Source organism: Sphaeramia orbicularis, chromosome 1, assembly GCF_902148855.1.
Source record: "Sphaeramia orbicularis chromosome 1, fSphaOr1.1, whole genome shotgun sequence".
NCBI classification, from domain to species: domain Eukaryota; kingdom Metazoa; phylum Chordata; class Actinopteri; order Kurtiformes; family Apogonidae; genus Sphaeramia; species Sphaeramia orbicularis.
In genome coordinates this window covers 58,572,017-58,596,703 of record NC_043957.1, presented here as the reverse complement: position 1 = coordinate 58,596,703, position 24,687 = coordinate 58,572,017, and the positions used below count along the sequence as shown (strand labels likewise).

The 24,687-nt window shown below is 37.8% G+C and overlaps 1 protein-coding gene across 1 annotated transcript in view; it reads left to right on the top strand.

Moving 5' to 3' along the window:
- card14 (caspase recruitment domain family, member 14) overlaps positions 1-17,865 on the top strand; it is a 35,784-nt gene extending 17,919 nt beyond the window's left edge. The window contains exons 10-20 of the mRNA XM_030142962.1: positions 248-303; positions 530-590; positions 3,526-3,742; positions 3,825-3,951; positions 8,707-8,947; positions 9,035-9,095; positions 10,803-10,914; positions 11,783-11,944; positions 14,608-14,723; positions 16,349-16,464; positions 17,532-17,865. Coding sequence (XP_029998822.1) covers positions 248-303; positions 530-590; positions 3,526-3,742; positions 3,825-3,951; positions 8,707-8,947; positions 9,035-9,095; positions 10,803-10,914; positions 11,783-11,944; positions 14,608-14,723; positions 16,349-16,464; positions 17,532-17,739 — 1,477 coding nt within the window. The 3' untranslated portion in view covers positions 17,740-17,865. The remainder of the gene's footprint in view (positions 1-247; positions 304-529; positions 591-3,525; positions 3,743-3,824; positions 3,952-8,706; positions 8,948-9,034; positions 9,096-10,802; positions 10,915-11,782; positions 11,945-14,607; positions 14,724-16,348; positions 16,465-17,531) is intronic.
- The last annotated feature ends 6,822 nt before the right edge of the window (positions 17,866-24,687 follow it).

Sequence of the window (24,687 nt, the reverse complement as noted above, 5' to 3'; positions counted from 1 at the left end):
TTGACACCCCTGGTCTAAAACATAGAGAAAAGTTTGGAGTTGACATTATTTCTATATTATTCTGTTATTATTTTAGTGGTTGGGCCCACTGTAGATCGAATGGAGCTGAATGTGGAACTGACCTGACATGAGTTTGACAGCCCTGTGTTATTGTATGTGTTCATGTGCAAACTGAGCACAGATTCCACTTGAAGACTTTACTGCAGCATTATGAGCATGAAAAGGAAAACTGTTGTCTCTGTCTTAGCCTGGAGACAGCGGAGACCGACTCGCTGTTGGATGACTTTGTTTTTCTGCCTGATGGTGAGCATACAACTCCCGTCCTTTGTTGAAATCATTGTGTGGGTTTGTGTGTTTCTCTGTGGTGTGAAGGTGTGGCGCTTCGCCTCTGGTTAGCGACACCTTTATCTGCTTTTGTTCAGTGTTGGAGCTTTGCCAGGGCTGTACAGTCGCACATTAACCCTTGCACATTATTTCCGTGAAAAATGACCGTGATGCCAAATCGTTAAACAACTTCTCTTTTGTTTAGTTCAGAATGAAGACACACGTGCGTCCAGACTTTCCTCCACAAACGGCACCAGCTGTGACGGGTGAGGCAACACGCTGAATAATGTCAAACATAAAAACAAGTTTCATGTTACCAAGCATTTTTAGTCGAACAAATGCAACTTTCAGACTTGCATCATGGTGTCAATTTCAGTTTCAGGATACCCAAAGGTGAAAATGTAACCTTTTAACTTCCACTGTTATCAATGACCTGAATTAGGATTATGGAAGAGCAGAACCGTAAGGCTAGTATTTTTTATTATTATCATTATAACCTTTATTTAACCAGGAAAAAAAGGCTCATTGAGGTTAAAAATGTCTTTTTCAAGACTGTCCTGGCCCAGACAGCAGCAGAAGTTACACAGAATGGAAATCACAGCCATATATAAACACTAATATACAGAAGCACAATGAAAGGCAGCACTAAAAACTAACTGAAAACCGATAAGAACATACATCTAAAACGTCACTATTATTTTAAAAGGTACTAAAAGTATGACAACAAAAGCATCTCGAAGCCAAACCAAATTTAATGAGTTGGAAAAACATCTACAGCCACATTTGTCCTTTTCCCATTGATTTAAAATGACTTTAAAAGGATGAAAACAGAGCAGTTCCTTCAGTATGCAGGTATTAAGCCAAACTTCAGACTGAAGATTTGTAATTAGACAGTTTCAGAACATTGCAAATAAAAGTTGCAGTAGTATGAACTGAACCAGCTGGTTTTACAACGTCACATTAGAGTGTTTTTCCTCCATATTAATAGGTTATAGTTCAGCTGTTTCCACAGAGCACTGTTATCATCTGGATCTACTGTCACAACGCTGTGTTTCTACATACCAAACAGACGGGATAAATCTTTCCATTTCATCACTGTTATAAAGGCAGCTCTAGGAAACATCTCCCCACCTATAGGTGTGTTTCCATAAACATATTTAAATGCTCACTGACATTTTGCATCCTGAATTTTTTTTTAAAAAGTTTGAGGTGGTTTTGTCTGTTTTTTGAGAGATGACATATAGGGGAAATGGAAAAACATTTGGTTGTAAATATTATTTAACTCACAGGTGTCAAACATTCGGCCCGGGGGCCAAATCCGGCCCGCCAAAGGGTCCAGTCCGGCCCTCAGGATGAATTTGTGAAATACAAAAATTATAACTAAGATATGAACAATCCTTTTAGTTCGGGTTCCACATTCAGACCAATTCAATCTAAAGTGGGTCAGACCAGTCAAATACTGTCAGAATAACATAGAAATAATGATAACTCCAAATGTTTCTCTTTGTAAATGTAAATATTTTCATGTATTTACACTAAAACAAAGTATAATTTCACAAAAAAAAAATGTGAAGAACCTGAACAAATATGAACAACCTGAAATTTCTTAAGAGAAATAAGTACAATTTTAACAATATTCTGTCTGTTATTAAATGTTTTGTGTGTTTGTAGATCCACTGTGATCTGTAAGTTCTAATGTACATGTGGAAATGAGAAACTGAGGCAGAATATTGTTAAAATTACACTGATTTTTTCAGTTTGTTCATGTTATTCACATCTTTTGAAAGGACAGTTGTAGATGTAAACCTTTTCGTACTATAAATTTACTTTTTTTGCTCTAAAACATTGAGAAAAGTTTGGAATTGACATTATTTATATATTATTCTGTTATTATTTGACTGGTTCGGTCCACTGCAGATCAGATTTAGCTGAATGTTAAACCTGAACTAAAATGAGTTTGACAGCCCTGGTTAAGCTTATGTGACTGGCTGTTTGCTGCATCTTCCCAGGAGGCCTCACAGCTATTTAAGACGGAAAATGTCAAAAGAATGCTCTGCTTCTTCTACTCTGGTTATTAAATCCATGTGTAATGTAGCATCCAGCTCCACCTGCTGGTGACACAACACAGCCTACATTAGTCACTCCACACCTGTTCATGGAAATGCACGTAATTAGCATAAAAATGCTATTAAAACAAACATGGAAAACTGGCAGTTAGATTAGAAGTACAGAGCGTCAGTACTACAGACACTGAACTGTTGCATTCTGCTGCACTGGTTTGAACTGGTTGAAAGGTTCCAATAGTTTTGGATTTTTCATTATAGTTTAGTTTTATTTAGTTTGGACTTTTTTTTCTCTAATTCAGTTCATTTTAATTAGTTTTTAGAGCAGGTTTGCTAGTTTTTATTAGTTTTTGTTGTTTTCTAAATGCTTAGTTTTAGTTTAGTTGTAGTTTAATGGTCTCTTCTCTCTTCTTCTCTGTCGTCGTATTCAAATAAATCCCAGACAGGACTCTGCTGCTTTAGTCTCCATGTTTCCAGGTAGAGTGGGGACCAGAAGACGACTGGAAACCACAAGTGAACACAAGTGACGGACCCTTAAATATCATATGGTGACAGCAGCTAAAAGTGCCAGAGCGAAATAAATCGATTTTATATCAATTCGACATTGACAAAGACGAAAACGAAGGGAATTTTATCCATAATTTTTATCCGTTTTAGTTAGTTTTGTAAACACACAATACAGTTTCAGTAGTTATCGTTTTTTCTTTTAATTATCGTTTTTATTTATTTCAGTTAACAAAAATGTTTTTACAATTCTAGTTTTTGTCATTTCGTTAGTTTTCATTAACGATAATAACCTTGACTGGTCGCAGAATGTTACAGACTGTGGCTTTGCCGTGAACGGAGGTGCAAGATCCAAACTAGACATTAGACTGTCTTTAAAATATTTAAAAAGGAACATCTTGTAGTGTCTGAGTTTAACATGTGTCTGAAAAACACAACACAAACTGTATCAGTTTAAACCTGTTCCAGTTTGGTCTTATCCTCTTTTTTATGTTTTATTCAGCAGAGTTTTTGCCACGTCGTTACATAGTTGTCAATGTTTTTTTCATTAAAGAAAACTAAAATCTTTCTTTGAGTGACAGAGTTGGATGAGGTGTTGACGTTCCTGGTTCTCTTCCCTTTTCTTTTTCACCAGTGCCTCCAGAACATCAGCCCCTCCCTTCCTAATGCGGTCCCGTCCTAAAGCCATCCGTATCAGTGGTCGTGTCCTCACCATCTCCTTCCAGGGGCAGATGCTGCTCAGCCAGCTCCAGGTGGTCGGCGGAAACAAGACAGGAGTGTTTGTGCACCAGGTGACAAAGGGAAGCTCCGCCCACACTGTGGGTATCAGCCCTGGTGCACAGATAGTGGAGGTGGGCAGAGTTCCACTGTGTGCAAACGGACAGGTTAGTCAGCTGCTGTCGTTTGAGTTCTCATCACGTCGTTGCTCTGTAGGTGAAATACGAGCAGAAACACAAAGCTCTGAGGATGGTGTTGGAGGATTCCACTTTAGAGGAGGCTATGTGGGCTCTGGGCCAGGTCCAAGGCTTCTGTCACCTCTCTCTGCGGCCTCGACAAGATGGTAAGTACTGTTTGGATAGTGTAGAACTGAGGACGTGAAGTGCTGTTTGAACTACCCTCCTTTAGCTTTGTTACGGAAAAATAATCCTCTACTAATTCGTCTTCAAAAAAGAAGGGTCAGTTCAAGCGTTCAGTGTCAAAGAAACCACTTTATTTAGAGCTCCATAGAAAGAGATATCACTCAGACAAAAGACTGAGACGCTCTGAACCCAAAAATACAAATCACACTGTAGTCTTCTGTCTGCCATGAGAACATGATGATGTGTGGAAAGTGTTTTGGTTAGTGTCAGGAACTGAGAGATCAGACCCCTGTGAGAACTGTTAGTTTGGCCTTCTACTGTGGACACAACACAAAAGAGGTCCAGACTGCTCTGGAATACACAGTGACATGAATAAATCTGAAACAGAGTTAGAAACCTATATGATATATGAAATATATGAAAATATATATGAATACATATGGATATAAGTAATTTTGCCATTACAGCATCCTCCAGACCAGGGGTGTCAGACTCATTTTAGTTCAGTTCCACATTCACCCCAGTATGATCTGCAGTGGGCCAGACCAGTAGAATAACAGTGAAAAAAGTAAAATGACATTATGATAATGTTTATATCTACAATGTTTCCATAAAAATCTGAATAACATGAACAACTTGAAATGTCTTAAGAAAAACAAGTGCAATTTAACAGTATTCGGCCTCAGTTTATCATTTACACATGTGCGTTACAATTTACATTACTATTACAAATACACAAAACATATAGTACCAGGTAAAACATTGGTAAAATTGCATTTACTTCTCTTAAGACATTTCAGGTTGTTCGTATTTGTTTATGTTATTCACATTTTTTGTCAAAGGATAGTTTGTTAATGTAAACATTTTCATATAATATTACTTTTTTTCACTAAAACAAAGATAAAATCTGCAGTTGTCATTATTTATAAGTTACTATGATATTATTTTACTGATCTGACCCAGTTGAGATCTAATTGGTCTGTATGTGAAACCTGAATTTTGCATTTCGCTAATTCATCCCAGATTGGCCCCCGGGCCGCATGTTTGACACCTGTGCTCTAGACAAACCACATAGTTAGAAACAGGGGTGTAACGGTGTTCCAATAGTGCTATAATATAGGAGCTTCCTATTTCCAAAATGAGTTTGCATTAATTATAGTTGGTAACCGTTGAAACACAATGAGTTCTATGAAAAAACCTAAACTAGAACACAGCCATAGCTGTCCAAACCACCCATGAATGAGCAGTATGTATCCACAGACTGTAGCAGTAGTTGAATAGAGGGTCTGCACATCCGTCCCTCCCCCCCCAGGCCACGCCCCTCTGTCAGACTGAGTGTCTTAAACCAACCTGCTCAACATGACGGAGTATAGCAGTAAACACAGCCAGAGCAAAGGATCATGGGAAATCTGAAATTAAATGAAGGACAGTTGGACTGGACATGGATCTGTACGAGCTACCAAAGAACAAGTGGTCCAGAACTAGGACCAGAACCAGCTGATCCAAAGGCTCCAAAACTAGGGCCCAGAACCAGCTGATCCAAAGGCTCCAAAACTAGGACCAGAACCAGCTGATCCAAAGGCTCCAAAACTAGGGCCCAGAACCAGCTGATCCAAAGGGTCCAAAACTAGGACCAGAACCAGCTGATCCAAAGGCTCCAAAACTAGGGCCCAGAACCAGCTGATCCAAAGGCTCCAAAACTAGGGCCCAGAACCAGCTGATCCAAAGGGTCCAAAACTAGGACCAGAACCAGCTGATCCAAAGGCTCCAAAACTAGGACCAGAACCAGCTGATCCAAAGGCTCCAAAACAAGGGCCCAGAACCAGCTGATCCAAAGGGTCCAAAACTAGGACCCAGAACCAGCTGATCCAAAGGGTCTAAAACTAGGGCCCAGAACCAGCTGATCCAAAGGGTCCAAAACTAGGACCCAGAACCAGCTGATCCAAAGGCTCCAAAACTAGGGCCCAGAACCAGCTGATCCAAAGGTCATTTCCAGTAGGTCATGGACTGACCCCAGTGAATATATGCAGGATCTACTGGGACTGAGCAGATTTACTGAGTCTAGTTCAGATCCAGTCCTTTATCCAACACAGATACTACTGCTGTGGACCAGCAGGGCACCACTGCATTCTGGGAAATTAGCAGATTTACACCACCTGGTTTAAATTAACACATTATTCTGAGAATATTATGGCTTTATTGTCAGAATATGACGACTTTAATCTTATAAACCAATGACATTTTTGTTAAATTATGAGTTTATTTTATAACTACGACTTTATTCTCATAACATTGTGATTCTTTTTGTATTCAACTTTATTCTCATAAAATTCCAGGTTTTATCTCCATATTTTATGACTTTCTTCTGGTAGTGCCCAGTGTTTTTCTTTTCTTCTGTTTCCTAATACTCCGTCGTAGCTTTATTCTCCAGTTCCTCCGTATTTGTAAAACTAGGTTGGCCTCAGTTTCAGTTCGTTTACTAATCATGTAGGAGCACAAGGTTCACAATCACAAAATGAGACAAAAACCAGGAAAGATCTGATCATGAAACCAAGAGCTGCACTAAGAAGGACCGTTAGCCAAAACAATGGGTCATTTCAGGTCTGATTGGACCCAAAAATACAGCATCAGTGAATGTTAGCTGACCCCAAACAGGATCCACAGATCTAGGTTTGGTTTCCTGGATTTGTGGATCCATCTCCTTCTCTTTTCTTTGTCTTTGGGTGTCTGTAAAACGATAGCTCCCACTGCTTTAAGAACCTGAAAATACAATCAACAAACAACAGCTCTGCCCCATTTTTATTCAATATTGTTCTTCAGTTTAGACAGGATTGAAGCCAGCGCTGTCACTCATCTCCCTCTTTCTGACACTCAGTGGGCGGAACCGCCGTGACTTCCGATAGCGGTGACATCACATGCAGACCCTCTGTACAGTGTGTAGCTCACTGTCTAGTACACATTTGTTATGGTTTCCAGTTTTCTCCTTTAAATACAAGCTCAGACAGTCCGAATAAGTCTATGTCTTCGAATATTCATGTGCTTTGTCAGCTTACATTATAGCGCTGTTAGCTTAGCTCTAGTTTACAGAAAACAGCCACAGTCAAACCACACATTATTCTCTGTACAGTTGGTGTCAGTAGCTGCATTAAGTATCTGTTGTAATCATCAAGACCAGTTCAGAACTGTTACAGTTTAGTCTGATCCATGAATCAACAAATGGTCAACTGAAGATAATAACATCACATAATCACTTTATAACTTCATATGCTTCATAATCAGATTCAATGCAATCATTTCAACATCAAACTCCATTCTTTTCATTTAGAGCTGTATCCAGTGGTAAAAAAACAAAAAAAACAAAGGGCTAATGCTTCTATATTTATCCCGTTGTCACTTTCTTTGACACCAAACATTATTTCTTCCCAGTTGTCATTTGTCACCTTTGCCTTGGTGCTGTCAGACAGACTCCCATTAGTGGTCCCACACATTCAGAACCCTGAATCTAAACAGTCTAATGATACTTTAAGGGCATTTCAGGATATATTTCAGGAAACAGTAACAACCATAGTGATAATTAGAATGGAAATAATAACTACAATCAGAACTGAGTAAAACTGGGCAGAAGAGAGAGAAAACAAACAAACAAACAAAATTACAATAATGTTTTAGCCTTTAACACAAGCCTTGGTGCACCAGTTCCAAGGTCAAAACAATTATGTAGCTGAAAACATTTTCACTCCTTAGGGTTAAAACTTAGATTTTAAGACAGAGAAGACTCAGAGAGAAGGATGAAATTAAAAGAATATAGAGAAAAAGTGCAAATAAAAAAAGGGTCAGAGCATTCTTTTTGTTTTTATTGGATCACCAATAGGCAGAATGGTGTGAAATACAGAGGAGAGGGCTTACACTGAATCCATTATTCATGATTCACATGCTGGTAATAGTGGTTTATGGAATAAACAAGCATGTTTTTATTCATTGTATGTAGGGATGTAACCATATGAAAATTTCATATCACGGTTATTGTGACTAAAATTATCACAGTTATCATTATTATTGCGGTATTGTTGAAATTGTGCTCAAAATGTTCAAAAAGTACTAATACACACACTGAAATAATTTAACCAAGTTGTATTTTGATAAATAAATAAATAGGCACAATGTACCTTCTGTTGCAGAAACATTCAAATATTAACCCTTGGTGGTCTGAGCCTATTTTGTCTGTTTTTCAGTCCTTTTGATTTTGCCTTTATATACTATATAAACAAATGTTTATTATACACATGTTTGGGATCTGTTTTTCTGTCTCATCTGTCTATTATTTTTTCACTTTAACCTACTATATCAACACAAAAGGACAAAAAACACACAAAATATATAAAATCCGATTTGAAAAATGTATATAATTTATTGCATAAATAATACAAAGATGCTTAACGAACCTTGTGAAAGGTGAATATTGGTTCCAAATATTAGGTATATACAAATAAAATTGTAATAAATTAAAACTATACTCAAATATTTGACATTAAAGCAGATCTTTACATGGGAGTTTTCTCCGGAAAAGTTCGTTAATCAAACACGGTTATCATGATAATTAGAATTTAAACGGTAATACTAACCGTCTGCAGTTTTACTGCGGTTTATCGTTATACCGGTAATCGTTACATCCCTAATTGTATGTGAGACTGCTTATATGACACCTGAATCCTCTAAAGCTCTTCTTTGTGGTTCAGACTACGAGGCTCTCCTGCAGACGCTGCAGAACACTGACACTTCATCAGGAGACTCCTTCTACGTCCGCGTCAACATGTCCCTCCCTGCCGGACCAAATGGAACCTTAGCCGTGTCCTGTAACGACATCCTCCATGTGACCAACACGCAGCCCGCCGGAGCCAAGGACTCCTGGCATGGAAGTCACGTCCACCCCTGTCAGCTGCTGGACCTGCAGAGTGGAACTGTTCCCAACTACTACAGGTTCATCAGCTGTTACACAACACAAACCTCCTGTGCAGGATCAGGAAGAGATTTAAAATGTGACTTTGTGTTTGTGGATTGTTTCAGGGCACAGAGACTTCTGATTCGAGCGATTGAAGAAATGAATTTTCAAACAAAGTCTCAAAAGGTACGAACAATCATCCATTAACATCCTGTTACATCAGCTCTTTTTTTTTTTGTTTTTTACAACTTTATTTATCATTTTTCCATAACATTGACATCATTAACCTCCCCAGACCCAGCTATGGCTTTTCTGTCCACATTTCATCCATCATCATCCAAGACACAAAACAGCATTTGCAAATTCAGTGTTCTCATGTGTGGCCATGCCACAGTGGAACACATGACCAACAGAACTACCAACAATTACAAACTAACACACATTCTCCCACATGGTGAAAAAACAGCTACTGTCAAATCAAACCTGTAGATATAATGTAATGTGATGTAAACATGTTTAGAGTGTGTGTGACAGACTGCACTAGGATGAATAAGAGTGAATGGTTGGATGTGAAAGAATATTTTATGTAGATGGATTATAAATATGCATTTTTTACTGTTCTTTAATGTTTTAGTTTCTATCAATGTCTGTTTTTTTAACACTAACATCAGCCTGAACAGGAACTACAGGTGGAAATTAGCACTAGTGCTAGAACCTGGCACACTACATCTGTCCTGTTTAAGGTTCATGTATATTGTGCATTGTCCCTGTCAAAAGAAATAAATAAAATAAAATTAAATTAAATTAAATTTGTGGACAAGAGTTTCACCATTTTATACAAAAAAAAGAAAAGAAAACTGTCCATCATGAAGGACATTCCATAAAAATTTTAAAAACTGCATCTGAAAAAACAGATGTTTCCAAAATAGGCACTTATTTAATAAAAAAAAAAAAAAAAAAAAGCTGGTACTTTGCTGACATTTCCTGGGTCTTAGGAGGTTAAGGCATTTCTTACACAATTTGTGAACTTGCCCCCCACCCACCCACCCCATCCAGGTGGCATCCCCACAAATGCATCCATATAAACACACACGTTTCAAATGGACAAACAGAACACCAAAAGAAAAAAATCGGACCAATGGCCCTGCAGCTTACCGGCCAAATTCAAAGCTTTGGGAAATGTATCCAGATGCCATTTATCATCACCCAGTTCTGTGTATTTATTATTTTACATAAATAGTCCATGTTTTGCTCATATTCCAATCAGATCTGTAAAATATTCAAATTCCAGCTTGATATCATTGATACTGATTTATTGGATCAATCCACTTCCTATCTGTTCTAATGGGAAAATTTTTCAAAGTCTCACCAAATCCAGAATCAGATCCGGATCCAAATAATTTCACTAACTTTTGTTGACATCATTATAAAGAAGCTGTATACCAAGTTTGAAGTCAACGAGAATTGTAGTTTTGGAGAAGAAGACGATTGAAAGTTTTGTAACGGACGACAGACGACGACAGACGACGACAGACGACGACAGACGACGACAGACGACGACAGACGACGACGCTGGATGCCACATGACGACAATAGCTTACGGCCTGTAAGTTAAAAAATAAGAAATATACAAGTCAAAAAAAACAACAAAAACAAAAGGCTCAAACCACTCTGTGTTGATCATTCTGGTCGTATCACCTACATTCTGGACCTCTGGCATAAGAAAAAAAAAAAGTCCCAGCAGTCAGACGGTGGGTGCTGAGAAGACTAGGATGGCAGTAAAAGAGGAATAAAGTCCACACAGCACAGAAGACCCTGGCAGCACTTACCTGTCAATCACCGAGGCCACTCCATTAACTTATTATTTTATTCATGTTCCTTCCTCCATTTAAGCCTGGGCGTGTGGTGGCGCAGAAAGAGAAGGCGGTGAGGATTGTCAGCACCGGACGGCAGGGGCGGAACCCACTGTGGGTCAGCGTGGAGAACGACAGCAGCTCAGAGTCAGGTGATCTAACCGACAGGCTCACAGAAGAACGCATCCATTCCCTCAGTCTGGAATTTAAAGCTGTGGGAGACTTTCCTGACCAGTCTCTCCTCAGATCTGTCCATCCTCAGTCATATCCTCAGTTTCATGAATCTGTTCGTCTGTCTGTCAGTACTCAGCTGAATCTCTTGCATTACGGTGAACAGTTTCTTGGTTCCATCCGCCGGAAACAAACCGTGTGTTTACATTCAGACCCGGGGTGAGAACTCAGGGTCGTCCAATAACCGAAGGGCTGGCGGTTCGAATCCCGCTCTGTCCATGTGCTGTTGTGTCCTTGGGCAAGACACTTCACCCCCCCTTGCCTCCAGTGCTGCTACTCACACTGGTGTATGAATGTTTGGTGGTGGTGGGAGGGGCCGTAGGCGCGGACTGGCAGCCACGCCTCCGTCAGTCTGCCCCAGGACAGCTGTGGATACAGATGTAGTTAACCACCACCAGAGGGAGGATGTGAGAGCGAGTGAATAATGGATCCTCTGTACGCGCTTTGAGTATGCTTTTCATAGAAAAGTGCTGCAGGCGACTAGGAGGTTCGCGCAGCATGAGCCTTCGTTTCCCACAATGCACGTCGTGACAAAAAATTCTGAAGATGCCCGAGTTCTCACCCTGGGTCTGAATGTAAACACATGTTTTGTTTCTGGTGGATGGAACTAAGAAACTGTTCACCGTAATGCAAGAGATTCAGGTGAGTAATGACAGACGGATGAACAGATTCATGAAACTGAGGACATGACTGAGGATGGACAGATCTGAGGAAAAACTGCTCATGAAAGTCTCCCACAGCTTTAACATTTGTTTATTTCATTGCTGACTGTATTTTTTTTCCTTGTAGGTGATAATGCACCCAGATGTTGTGTCACCCTCATGCCCTACACTCTGGTCACCCCTCACTACCCCCCCGTCTGCAGACCCATCCTCCTCCTTCCCACCATCCTGGGACGTGTCCTGGACAAGAAGTTGGCAGGATGGCAGGGCTTCCAGCTCCCTGAGCCTGGTAAGAGCCAGAGGAGGGGTCAAAAGGAAACCTCGTATTAGCCTTGTTTCCACCAAGGTTTGAATAGTTTTGGATTTTTCAGTATAATTTAGTTTTATTTAGTTTGGACTTTTTTTTCTCTAATTCAGTTCGTTTTAATTAGTTTTTAGAGCAGGTTTGCTAGGTTTTATTCGTTTTTGTTATTTTCTAAATGCTTAGTTTTGGTATTAATTTTAGTTCAGTGGTCTCTTTTCTCTTCTTCTCTGTGCTCCTATTCAAATCAATCCCAGACAGGACTCTGCTGCTTTAGTCTCCATGTTTCCAGGTAGAGTGGGGACCAGAAGACGACTGGAAACCACAAGTGAACACAAGTGACGCACCCTTAAATATCACATATATCATGTTTTCGAAAATTCATAACACTATTCAGTCATACGATGGTTATTTAACCTCCAATACAAAAGAAACTTGGGAGCGTGAATTAGGACTGGTTTTTGAGGAACACTGGTGGGAATCTGTATTAAATGTCAGTCATAAAACATCTATTTGTGCCCATTTCACCTTGATACAGTTTAAAGTTCAAATCAAATCAAATTTTATTTATATTGCGCCAAATCATAACAAACGTTATCTCATGACACTTTACATATAGAGTTGGTCCAAACCAGACTGAAGCCAATTTACAGAAACCAACAGAATCCTCCAGGAGCAAACACTAGTGAGTGGAGACAGAGGCGAGGAACAACTTCCCTTTGACAGCAGAAACCTGGAGCAGAGCCAGACTCCTGAAGGATGGACGTCTGCTTTGACCAGTTGGGTTTAAAGAGAGAGAGTAAAGGAGGAGAAAAGAGAGAGAATTTTATCCATAATTTTTACTCATTTTAGTTAGTTTTGTAAACACACAATACAGTTTCAGTTAGTTATCGTTTTTTTCTTATACTTATAGTTTTTATTTATTTCAGTTAACGAAAATGTTTTTACAATTCTAGTTTTCGTCATTTCGTTAGTTTTTGTTAACAATAATAACCTTGGTTTCCATGGGATCATGACAACAAGTCTGAGACATGGAAAAGGAACCCCATTTCCTGTTTTGACAGATAAGTGTGTTTGACTTGGCACATCTGATGTTTTATTGGTCAAACCTGCTCTTGTTCCTCATCCTCTTTTAGATTTCACATTGTAGTGAAAACAGCTTTTACTGCCTCTGTAAACAACCGACCTCATACTGTACACTGATAAACATTTAATGGATTTGTCTGGAAATAATCGACAAGAATAAATAGCAATAAAAATAAAAGAGGTTATAAATGTAGTCAGTGGTCAGTTTAAGGATCTTTATGGGAAATGTTGGTCATCACAGCAAAGGACCAGAAAACCACAGCAGGTGATGCAGACCACGTGTCTGTCAGATATGAAGTTAGAACCCACCTGTGTTATTTACACCTGTGTGTGAGTCTGTTCTGTTTAATGATATTAAGGACTTCTGTTGAAAACACATTCAAACTGTAAACTGCTTCAAACATTTACATAAAAAAATGTTTTACAGCCGTGTTGGTGTTGGTGTAACACAACTACAGTGAAACTGTCAGGACAATTAAATGTGATCAACAGAAGCTCTGAGAGTTTGGCAGCAGAGTAAGACCAGCAGATCACTGATAAGGATGTTCAAATAATAGGAATGAGATCAGAGAGACGAGAATGAGTTTGACAAAATAATTAGAAACTTAGAGTTTAGAGAAAAAAGTTCAGTATGAGACTATGGAGCCATCCAGTACCTGTCCATGATGTTCTAAGTTAGCTTCCATAACCCTGCAGGCTTTTATCTTATCCAGATTTTTTAAGCCTCACTATCCTGACTAAATACTATTGATAAAAACAAACAAAACGTAACTAAATTGTGATTGAAAACTATACATAATGAATTATTGTGCCGACACCAATATTCAAGCCTGTGTCCGACCCATTCATCTTTCACAGCCTCCTCCTTCTGAAGTACATTACAGATTATATGATGCTGCTGCCTTTAAGAAAAAGGATAAATAAATAAATAAATAAATATTAGGCCTGTAACGGTACACAAAATGTACACAAAACATTTTTCCCCCAATTTTTGGAGACAATAGAATATAGAAAAACAGGAATAATATAATTCTGCTGCTATAAATCAAATAGAAAATAAAATAAATAAAATATTACTAAATGTGTTTTAAACATTAGTATTGCACTTTACCCTGAAAGATAGTTTTGAACAAACAACACAAATCTAATCCCAGTTCTGTCGGTTCACCTTCTACAGAAAAATAATAACAAAAAAATGCCACATGAAGTGAAACATTAACAAGAGGACAAACTGGTATTCTGTTTAAACAAACTGAAGAGAAACACTGACAATGAAATGAACCAAATTATTTATTTTAGGACAGAGAACAAACTGTTTAGGACACTGTGTGTGTGTGTGTGTGTGTGTGTGTGTGTGTTTAAATGTGTGCATGCATATCTGGACTGCTTCCATTTCCACTTGTTTGCTAGTAAACACTTGAAGGTCAAAAATAGTTTTCTGCCATCTTCTTGTACACCTTAAAACATAATTGTGAGTTTATACAGTATGTGCATATGTGATTTCTTCCATGATCTTCTACTGTGATCTAATAGAACCTGTCTTTTTCATCCCCCCTTCTTTGCAGAGGTTCTGAGCCCCAGTGAGCATGCAGCCCGGCTCCAGAAGTCCGAGATCCTGGAAGAGTGCGAGCAGGAAAACTGCTGCTACACTTTACAGGGTGTGGAAAAAGTCATGAAGAAGGTCAGAACCCAGAGTCAGAGCTGGACCTACTGAGTTCAGGACTGCTGTGACCTCCCTGTTTGTTACTGCCTTTAACATTACAGCTCTGGAAAAAAATATAAATAGATAAACAAAAATGTAAAAAATTAAATTTCCAAATCTGAGCCCCATAGGAACAAAGAAATAAAACCTTGAGAGTGTGACCTAGAGGAACGTAGATGATCTGTTCCCATCCAATCTGACTGAGGTTCTGCATTTAAAGCAGCTCCAGCAGTGTCAGAGATCACTGATGCTCAGACATGAATGTGAAAATAACCTTTGGATTTTAGACCACTTGATAATTTATGCAATAAATGCTTTCAGTAACAACATTTGTATTTCACATTTTGGACAAATGTAGTCAGGAGTTTCAGTCAGTGGTTAGAATGAAAAAGGAGGGAAGAACCAAAGATATGACATGACCAGGTAGAGTGGATGAAAGAGTGGATCAGAGATGGGTGGGTGGATGGATGGATGGATGGATGGATGGATGGATAATTGGATGAATGGATGGATGGATGGATGAATCAGTGGATGGATGGATGGATGGATGGATGGATGGACGGATGGATGGATGAATGGATGGATGGATGGATGGACAGATGGATGGATGGATGGACGGATGGATGGATGGATAATTGGGTGGATGGATGGATGGATGGATGGATGGATGGATGGATAATTGGGTGGGTGGATGGATGGATGGATGGATGAATGGATGGATGGATAGATGGATAATTGGGTGGATGGATGGATGGATGGATAATTGGGTGGATGGATGGATGGATGGATGAATGGATGGATGGATGGATGGATGGATGGATAATTGGGTGGATGGATGGATGGATGAATGGATGGATGGATAATTGGGTGGATGGATGGATGGATAATTGGGCGGATGGATGGATGGATGGATGGATGGATGGATGGATGGATGGATGGACGGATGGATGGATAATTGGGTGGATGGATGGATGGATGGATGGATGGATAATTGGGTGGATGGATGGATGGATGAATGGATGGATGGATGGATGGATAATTGGGTGGATGGATGGATGGATAATTGGGTGGATGGATGGATGGATGGATGAATGGATGGATGGATGGATAATTGGGTGGATGGATGGATGGATGGATTATTGGGTGGATGGGTGGATGGATGGATGGATGGATGGATAATTGGATGGATGGATGGATGGATGGATGGATAATTGGATGGATGGATGGATGGATGGATGGATGAATCAGTGGATGGATGGATAGATGGATGGATGGATGGATGGATAATTGGATGGATGGATGGATGGATAATTGGATGGATGGATGGATGGATGGATAATTGGATGGATGGATGGATGGATGGATGGATGGATGGATAATTGGATGGATGGATGGATGGATGGATGGATGGATAATTGGATGGATGGATGGATGGATGGATGGATGGTGTCCTTCTCCAGAGCTGTGTGTTTCAGGGTTAGAAAACCAGAACACTGGAGGTTTGGATGAAACTTGTGGTGTGTTCTTTGCAGGTTTTTTGTTTTTTCCACACACAGTTCCACTTCACTCTGTTTTTTTTTTTTCTTTTCTTCGTCGTCCTTCAGGGCATTCACTGTGTGCTTCCTCTGGGTCTGGACTGTGTGCGTCGTCTGCACAGGGCCGACATCTTCCCCATCATCATCTTCATCGGACAAACTGCACGTAGTGCCCAGAAGCTGAGGTAAACTTTCAGTCACTGTCATGCAGATGTAGACAGACTCATGAAGCTGATGCACAGATAATCACCTGACACACTCCGGTGAGGGAATGTGTGAACTGATGAACTCACTGATAGCCACCATACTTTTACTGCATTTCAAACACATACATTTTTGTCTCAAAACTTAAGTGCATCACATTTTTTGTATGGGCAAAAATGTCATAATTTCCTTGAAGCATGTTTTCATTGAAGTAGTCTGAGGGAAAAAAGACGTCTGCACCTTCTCCTGACCAAGGTTCTAATAGTTTTGGAGTTTTCATTCTAGTTTAGTTTTATTTAGTTTTGACCTTTTTTTTTCTTTAATTCAGTTCGTTTGAATTTGTTTTTAGAGCAGGCTTGCCAATTTTTACTAGTTTTCATTTTTTTCTAAATGCTTAGTTTTAGTTCAGTTTTAGTATTAATTTTAGTTTAGTCGTTTCTTTTCTCTTCTTCTCTGTCGTTGTATTCAAATAAATCCCAGACAGGACTCTGCTGCTTTAGTCTCCATGTTTCCAGGTGGAGTGGGGACCAGAAGACGACTGGAAACCACAAGTGAACACAAGTGACGGACCCTTAAATAAAATTGCTAGATCAAAATAAATCAATTTCCTATCAATCCGACACTGACAAAGATGAAAACGAAGGGAATTTTATCCATAATTTTTATATATTTTAGTTAGTTTTTTTAAACACACAATACAGTTTCGGTTAGTTATCTTTTTTTTTCTTTTAATTATAGTTGTTTTTTATTTCAGTTAATGATAATGTTTTTACAATTCTGGTTTTCATCATTTCGTTAGTTTTCGTTAATGATAATAGCCTTGCTCCTGCCTCTGTTTCCAGGCTGTAGATAATCCACCCTACAAGCAATGTTGTTCTGTTTGTTTTTCATTTTTTATTGTTTTGTCAAATATGTGTAAAAAATTTCAATAAAACTTAAGTGACAAAAATAAATAAATAAAACTAAAGTATAATGAAAAATCCAGACCTGTTGTACCCTTGGTTGGAAGTGCAGCCTGTCACGGCCCAGTGTCCTCCTCCGTCCACAGGTCCAAGCTGCAGCGGCAGGGCCGGTCGGTGGAGCAGCTGCTGGTCTGTTCCAGGAGCGAGGAGCCGCTGCTGGACAAACTGCCCTGTCTGTACCACAGCGTGGCTCCAGACTCCTGGTGTGACCAGACCTCCCTGCTCACCAACCTGCGCACCGTCATCTGGGAGGAGCAGAAGAAGATCGTGTGGGTGGAGCCGGACCTGTGGTGAAACTTATCCAGCATTTATAGCACAGGTGTCAAACATGCGGCCCGGGGGCCAAATCCGGCCCATGGGATGAATTTGAGAAATGCAAAAATGACGCTGAAGATATGAACAATCAGTGGTGTCAAAATCATTTTAATTCAGGTTCCACAAACACACACATACAGTCCAGTTAGATTTGAAGTGGGTCAGAACCAGTCAAATATGATCAGAATAACCTATAAATGATGACAACCCCAAATTTTCTCTTTGTTTTTTGGTGTAAAAAAGTAAAATTACATGAAAATGTTGACATTACCAAACTATACTTTTACAAAAAACGTGAATAACCTGAACAAATATGAACAAACAGAAATGTCTTAAGAAAAGTAAATGCAATTTTTCCAATATTCTGCCTGTTACTAAATGTTTTGTACGATTGTAACGCACATGTGTAAATGATAAACTGATAAACTGAGGCAGAATATTGTTAAAATTGCACTTGTTTTTCATAAGACAATTCACGTTGTTCATGTTATTCAGATTTTTTAGGAAACTTTGTAGATGTAAACCTGATCATGATACAATTTGACTTTTTTCACTGTTATTCTTTTACTGGTTCGGTCCACTGCAGATCAAACTGGGCTGAATGTGGAACTGAACTAACATGAGTCTGACAGCCCTGATTTATAACATGCATTTACAAGAATTCTGATTTATTTTCAGGGCTTTTTGTTAACTTTAGGATTCAGGAGAAACAAGCTTTACAAGATTGGTTTTGTAAACGTGTGTATGTATCTATGATACTTCTGAGTAACTGGGTGAATGACTCTCATATTACACTACATCATTTAAGGCAGGGGTCTCAAACGTGCGTCCCACCAAAGGTTCCACTCCACCCCCTGGGATGAATTTGGTCTACAGTCAAATAATAACAGCAGAATAACCGACAAAAAAGAATGACTCCAGACTTTCCTCTAAGTGTGATGTGAAAAATATTACACTATGCCTATAAATAATGACAGCTTCATATTTTTGTCCTTGTTTTAGTGCAAAAAAATAACATTAACCCTTTCATGCATAGTGGTCACTCCAGTGGACAGTTGTTCTCCAGCTGTTCTCTTCTATATTCATGAGATTTGTTGTTTTAGTTCCATATCAGCCGACACAGTGGACACTTATGCATCATGTAACTTTGCTGTTCTGGATGAACCTGATCTGCACTAACATGTTTGAGTGTAAATCTACTGTTATTAGACTGTAATTATCATTTTTTCTTTTAAAAAATTGGGTTTTTTTGTATATTATCTCCATTAAGTGAGTAATAACTAGTATTAGAATATGTTAAAATATGAGAAAACATCAGATTAGCTGTATTAAAAGTGTTTTTATTTGATAGTTTTCACAGTATATCAGTAAATACACGTTTCTTGGCTTCAAAAATGAAACGCGTCGTATCCATTTGAGTGAACATTGTTGCAACTCCATGAAAAATGGGTTCATAAAAAGCTGTCAATCGCATTGTTTTTTTTGCTTTTTTTCATGCCTAAAGAGGAATAAACACGGAGAAAAAAATCATGATTAAGGTTCTCATAGTTGATGCATGAAAGGGTTAAATTCTGAAAATATTCACATTTACAAACGATTCTGTAACAATAAAATGTGAATAACCTGAACAAATATGAACAACCTGAAACATCCAAAGACAATTCAGTACAATTTTAACAATTCGATCCATAATGCACATGGACAAATGATAAGTTGAGGCATAATAGTTGATTTTGATTTGATTATGATTTAGTGATTTATTCCGAACATGCAATGAAATTTAACATATATGCAAACTAACAAAACATGCATAATAATACAAATATCAAGAATCCTAACAGTCTTAGAAGAACAGCACAATAATTCCATTTACATTTACCTGAAAAGGGGTGGGAAGAAGTGCAACTTATTTAATCCCACCCCCTCTCCCTAAAATATGATTAAGAATATATGTCCCTCTTCCTTTTACATTGCTCCTCTATATTGATATATTCACACACACACACACGCATCCATATACACAGCATACATTTATACATATACACAACATACAAATATACATATAATCTTTTACCAATGCCTTAATATTGTTATAATTGCACTTCCTTTTCTTAAGAAATGTCAGTTTTTTCAGGTTATTCACATGTTTTTTGTTTGGATTGTTTATAAAAGTAAATATTTTCATAATTTTTTCCCACTAAAACAAAGACAAAAATTCGGAGGTGTCATTATTTCTAGGTTATTCTGTTCTTATTTGACTGGTCCGGCCCACTGCAGATCAAATCGGGCTGAATGTGGAACCTGACAGAACATGAGTTTGAGAGCCCTGGTTTAAGGAGTGTAGGAGAATGTCAAACTCTTCATGTAGCCGAACTTTAAGGCACTTTTTCAAACCAGGTTTTCCTTCAGTCTGTGCTGATGTGTGTCTGCTGTATCTGTGGTACCCACTGTGAGGGGTTTTCTACTCAGGTTTGGGTTGTTTTTAATAACCTCGTATGTTACATTAGAGACCTTAAAGCAGAGGTGTCAAACATGTGGTCCGGGGGCCAAATCTGCCCCCCCCCCCCCAAAAAAAAGGGTTCAGTCTGACCCCTGGGATGAATGTGTCAAATGCAAAAATGACCCTGAAGATACTGATCATTTTAGTTCAGGTTCAGGAGGCCGTGGCTCAGATGGTACAGTGGGTCATCCAATAACCAAAGGGTTGGTGGTTTGAATCCCGCTCTGTCCTAGTCGTGGGCTGTTGTGTCCTTGGGCTGATGTAGTTTAACACCAACCAGAGTGTGAATGAACAATGGATCCAGTGTACGTACTTTGAGTACAGGGTGGGGAAGCAAAATGTACACTATTTTGAGGCAGGGATTGAAAGACAGTGTATGACCAATGAGTTTATTGAAAGTCATGAGAATTTATTTGCCACAAGAAAATGTCCATAATAGAAAATGTTTTTATTCTATGTGTCCTCCTTCTTTCTCAATAACTGCCTTCACACGCTTCCTGAAACTTGTGCAAGTGTTCCTCAAATATTGGGGTGACAACTTCTCCCATTCTTCTTTAATAGTATCTTCCAGACTTACTGGTAATAGTTTTGCTCATAGTCATTCTCTTCTTTCCATTATAAACAGTCTTTATGGACACTCCAACTATTTTTGAAATCTCCTTTGGTGTGACGAGTGCATTCAGCAAATCACACACTCTTAGACGTTTGCTTTCCTGATTACTCATATGGGCAAAAGTTTGTGAAAAGGTATGGATAATAGTGTTAGGTATGATTATGACATCAGTATATGTTTGGGTTCAAAACAACTGACGTAGTGTCTGCTGAGAAAAAACAACTACATGTTCAGTGTAAATTTTGCTTCCCCACACTGTATGTGTTCATAGAAAAGCGCTATAGAAATCGATTATTATTACTAGCTGCATTGTACCCGTGGTGCCATTGTACGATAGCGCCCTCCCATGGTGCAACAGCAGCATTCTACCCGTATGCTCTCCTGTGCTGCAACATCGGGACATCGATCGGACAGATGCCAGACGGACACCGGACACAGAAACATCCATTATAGTAGGATTATTACTATCAGGTTCCACATTCAGACTAATTTAATCTGCAGTGGGTCGGATCAGTCCAATACGATCAGAAAAACCCATAAATACTCACAACTCTACGTTTCTTTTTATAAATGTAAACATTTTCATGTCATTTTACTGTATTTACACTAAAACTATCATTTTAGGGATGTAACGATATGAAAATTTCATATCACGGTTATTGTGACCAAAATTATCACAGTTCTCATTATTATCACGGTATTGTTGAAATTGTGCTCCAAATGTTCAAAAAGTACTTACACACAGTGAAATAATTTAACCAAGTTGTATTTTGAAAAAAAAAAAGAAATACAATTAAATAATAGGCAGAATGTACTTTCTGTGTCTGAAACATTCCAATATTAACCCTTAGTGGTCTGAGTCTATTTTGTCTGTTTTTCAGTCCTTTTGATTTGGCCTTTATATACTATAGAAACAAATGTTTACTATACCCATGTTTGGGATCTGTTTTTCAGCACAACTTCATCTATATCATCTGTCTATTATTTTTTTTCACTTTAACCTACTATAAAAACATAGAAGGCCAGAAACCACAAAAAAAAAAAAAAAAAAATCCGATTTGAAAAATGTATATAATTTATTGCATAAATAACACACAGATGCTTAACGAACCTTTTCATAGATTTTAAAAGTGAATATTGGTTTCAAATATTAAGTATATACAATTTAAACTGTAATAAATTAAAACTATACTCAAATATTTGACATTAAAGCAGATCTTTACATAGGGTTTTTTCTCCTAAAAGTGCGGCAATCAAACACAGTTATCATGAGAATTAGAATTTAAACGGTAATACTAACTGTCTGCAATTTTACCGCGGTTTATCGTTATACCAGTAATCGTTACATCCCTATATCATTAAAAAAAAAACACAAATAACCTGAACAAATATGAACATTTTGAAATGTCTGAAGTGTAATTGTACCAATATTCTGTCTGTTATTAAATGTTGTGTGTGTTTGTAGATCCACTGTGATCTGTACGTTAGAATGAACATGTGTCAATGATAAACTGAGACAGAATATTGGTAAAATTGCTCTTAGTTTTCTTAATAAATTTCAGTTTGTTCATGTTATTCACATTGTTTTAAAGGATAGTTGGTAGATGTAAACATTTTCATCACATAATTTTACTTTTTTCACTCTAACACACAGGTGTCAAACATACGGTCCAGGGCCCAACTCCGGCCCGCCAAAGGGTCCAGTCCGGCCCTTGGGATGAATTTATGAAATGCAAAAATTACACTAATATATTAACAATCCTTTTAGTTTAGGTTCCACATTGAGACCAATTCAATTCCAAATGGGCAGGACCAGTCAAATACTATCATAATAGCATAGAAATAATGACAACAACAATTTTTTTTCTTTGTAAATATAAATATTTTCATGTATTTACACTGAAACAAAGTATAATCTCTCAAAAAAAATGAATAACCTGAACAAATATGAACAACCAGAAATGTCTTAAGAGCAGTAAGTACAGTTTTAGCAATATTCTGTCTGTTATTAAATGTTTTGTGTGTTTGTAGATCCACTGCGATCTGTAAGTTCTAATGTACATGTGGAAATGATAAACTGAGGCAGAATATTGTTAAAATTACACTGATTTTTTCAGTTTGTTCGTGTTATTCACATCTTTTGAAAGGACGGTTTGTAGATGTAAACCTTTTCATGATGTAGATTTACTTTTTCTGCTCTAAAAGTTTAGGAGTTTAAGAGGAAAGTTTGGAGTTGGCATTATTTCTATATTATTGTGTTATTATTTCACTGGTCCGGCCCACTGCAGATCACATGTGGTTTAATATGGAACTGAACTAAACTGAGTTTGACAGCCCTGCTTTACAGCTTTGGTTTGATGCATAAGTAAAATAAATGACTAAACAACTTGTCAGATGAAAATGGATCATATAATCAATACCAGCGCCTTTTGGTGGTCAGTGACTTTATTAACTCAGTTCAGATCCATATAGTTAACATGATGGGCAGCTGCCTCCTTTTTATTTCTAAGTTTTTATAAATGTAAGTTTTAGCCCAATAATAAAATGTAGCAACGTTTTTTTAAATTTCATGTGTTGATTCCATTTCTGTCCAGAGGAACATCAGCATTTTCTGTACACAGTGACATATAAACAAACACACAGGAAATGTCTTTACTGTCATTTGAGGAAGAATCAGAGAAATCTACAAACGTGACTTTAGTGTTTTGTGTAGTTTGTATAAACTCAGACTAAACAGAAAGTTAAACCGGAGTCAAACATGAGACGTAGAATACGAGTTTTCCTTTTACTGCGGTTTCCTCCTCTACATACATGCACTTCATGTAACCGCTGAAAACTGTACATAACAAAATGTCACAAACACATCCTGAAAATACTTCAGTAACGTTTTGTAAACTTACACTATTTCCTCTAAAATCTCAAACCAGACCCTAGTGTTTTTCATGTGCACTATTTATCTGATCATTACAGTAAAATAAGTTGGCTAAAATGGTTTAAAGGCAGTTTTTAACATGAAATAAAATCTTTTTCCTCTTTAAGTATTTCACAAATCTGATATTTTTGGTATTAGTACATCATATACTATTAGCACAAACACTATGAACTAATTTTACTGTGTATTTTTGTAATCATACTTCCACATATACTAGATTTATCGGGTACTTATTTGAAAAGTTTATTTTATTCATCATTGAAATTAGTCTTTACACAGTTTCAGATGAAAACACTTTAGCCTGGAAGGGATTTTGGAGTATGATTACTCCAAAAGTACACAGTAAAAGTAGTTCATAGTGTTTGTGCTAATAGCATATGAAGTACTAATACCAAATATATTACACTAATCGGCTACTTATTTGAAAAAATTATTTTATTCATCACTGAATTTAGTCTTTAACACAGTTTCAGATGAAAACACTTTAACCTGGAAGGGATTGTGGAGTGTGATTACTCCAAAAGTATATAGTAAAAGTAATTCATCGTGTTTGTGCTGATAATATATGAAGTACTAGTACCAAAAATACCAAATTCATCAGGTACTTATGGAAAAATTAATTTTATTCATCACTGAATTCAGTCCTTTACACTATTTCAGACAAAAACACTTGTAGCCTGGAAGGGATTTTGGAGTATGATTACTCCAAAAGTACACAGTAAAAGTAGTTCATAGTATTTGTGCTAATAGTATATGAAGTACTAATACCAAATAATTCAGATTTGCGAAGTACCTATGGAGGAAAAGATTTTATGTCATGCTAAAAATAGCCTTAACCCATTTTATCCACGTTAATGTCAGATAAACAGTGCACATGAAAAC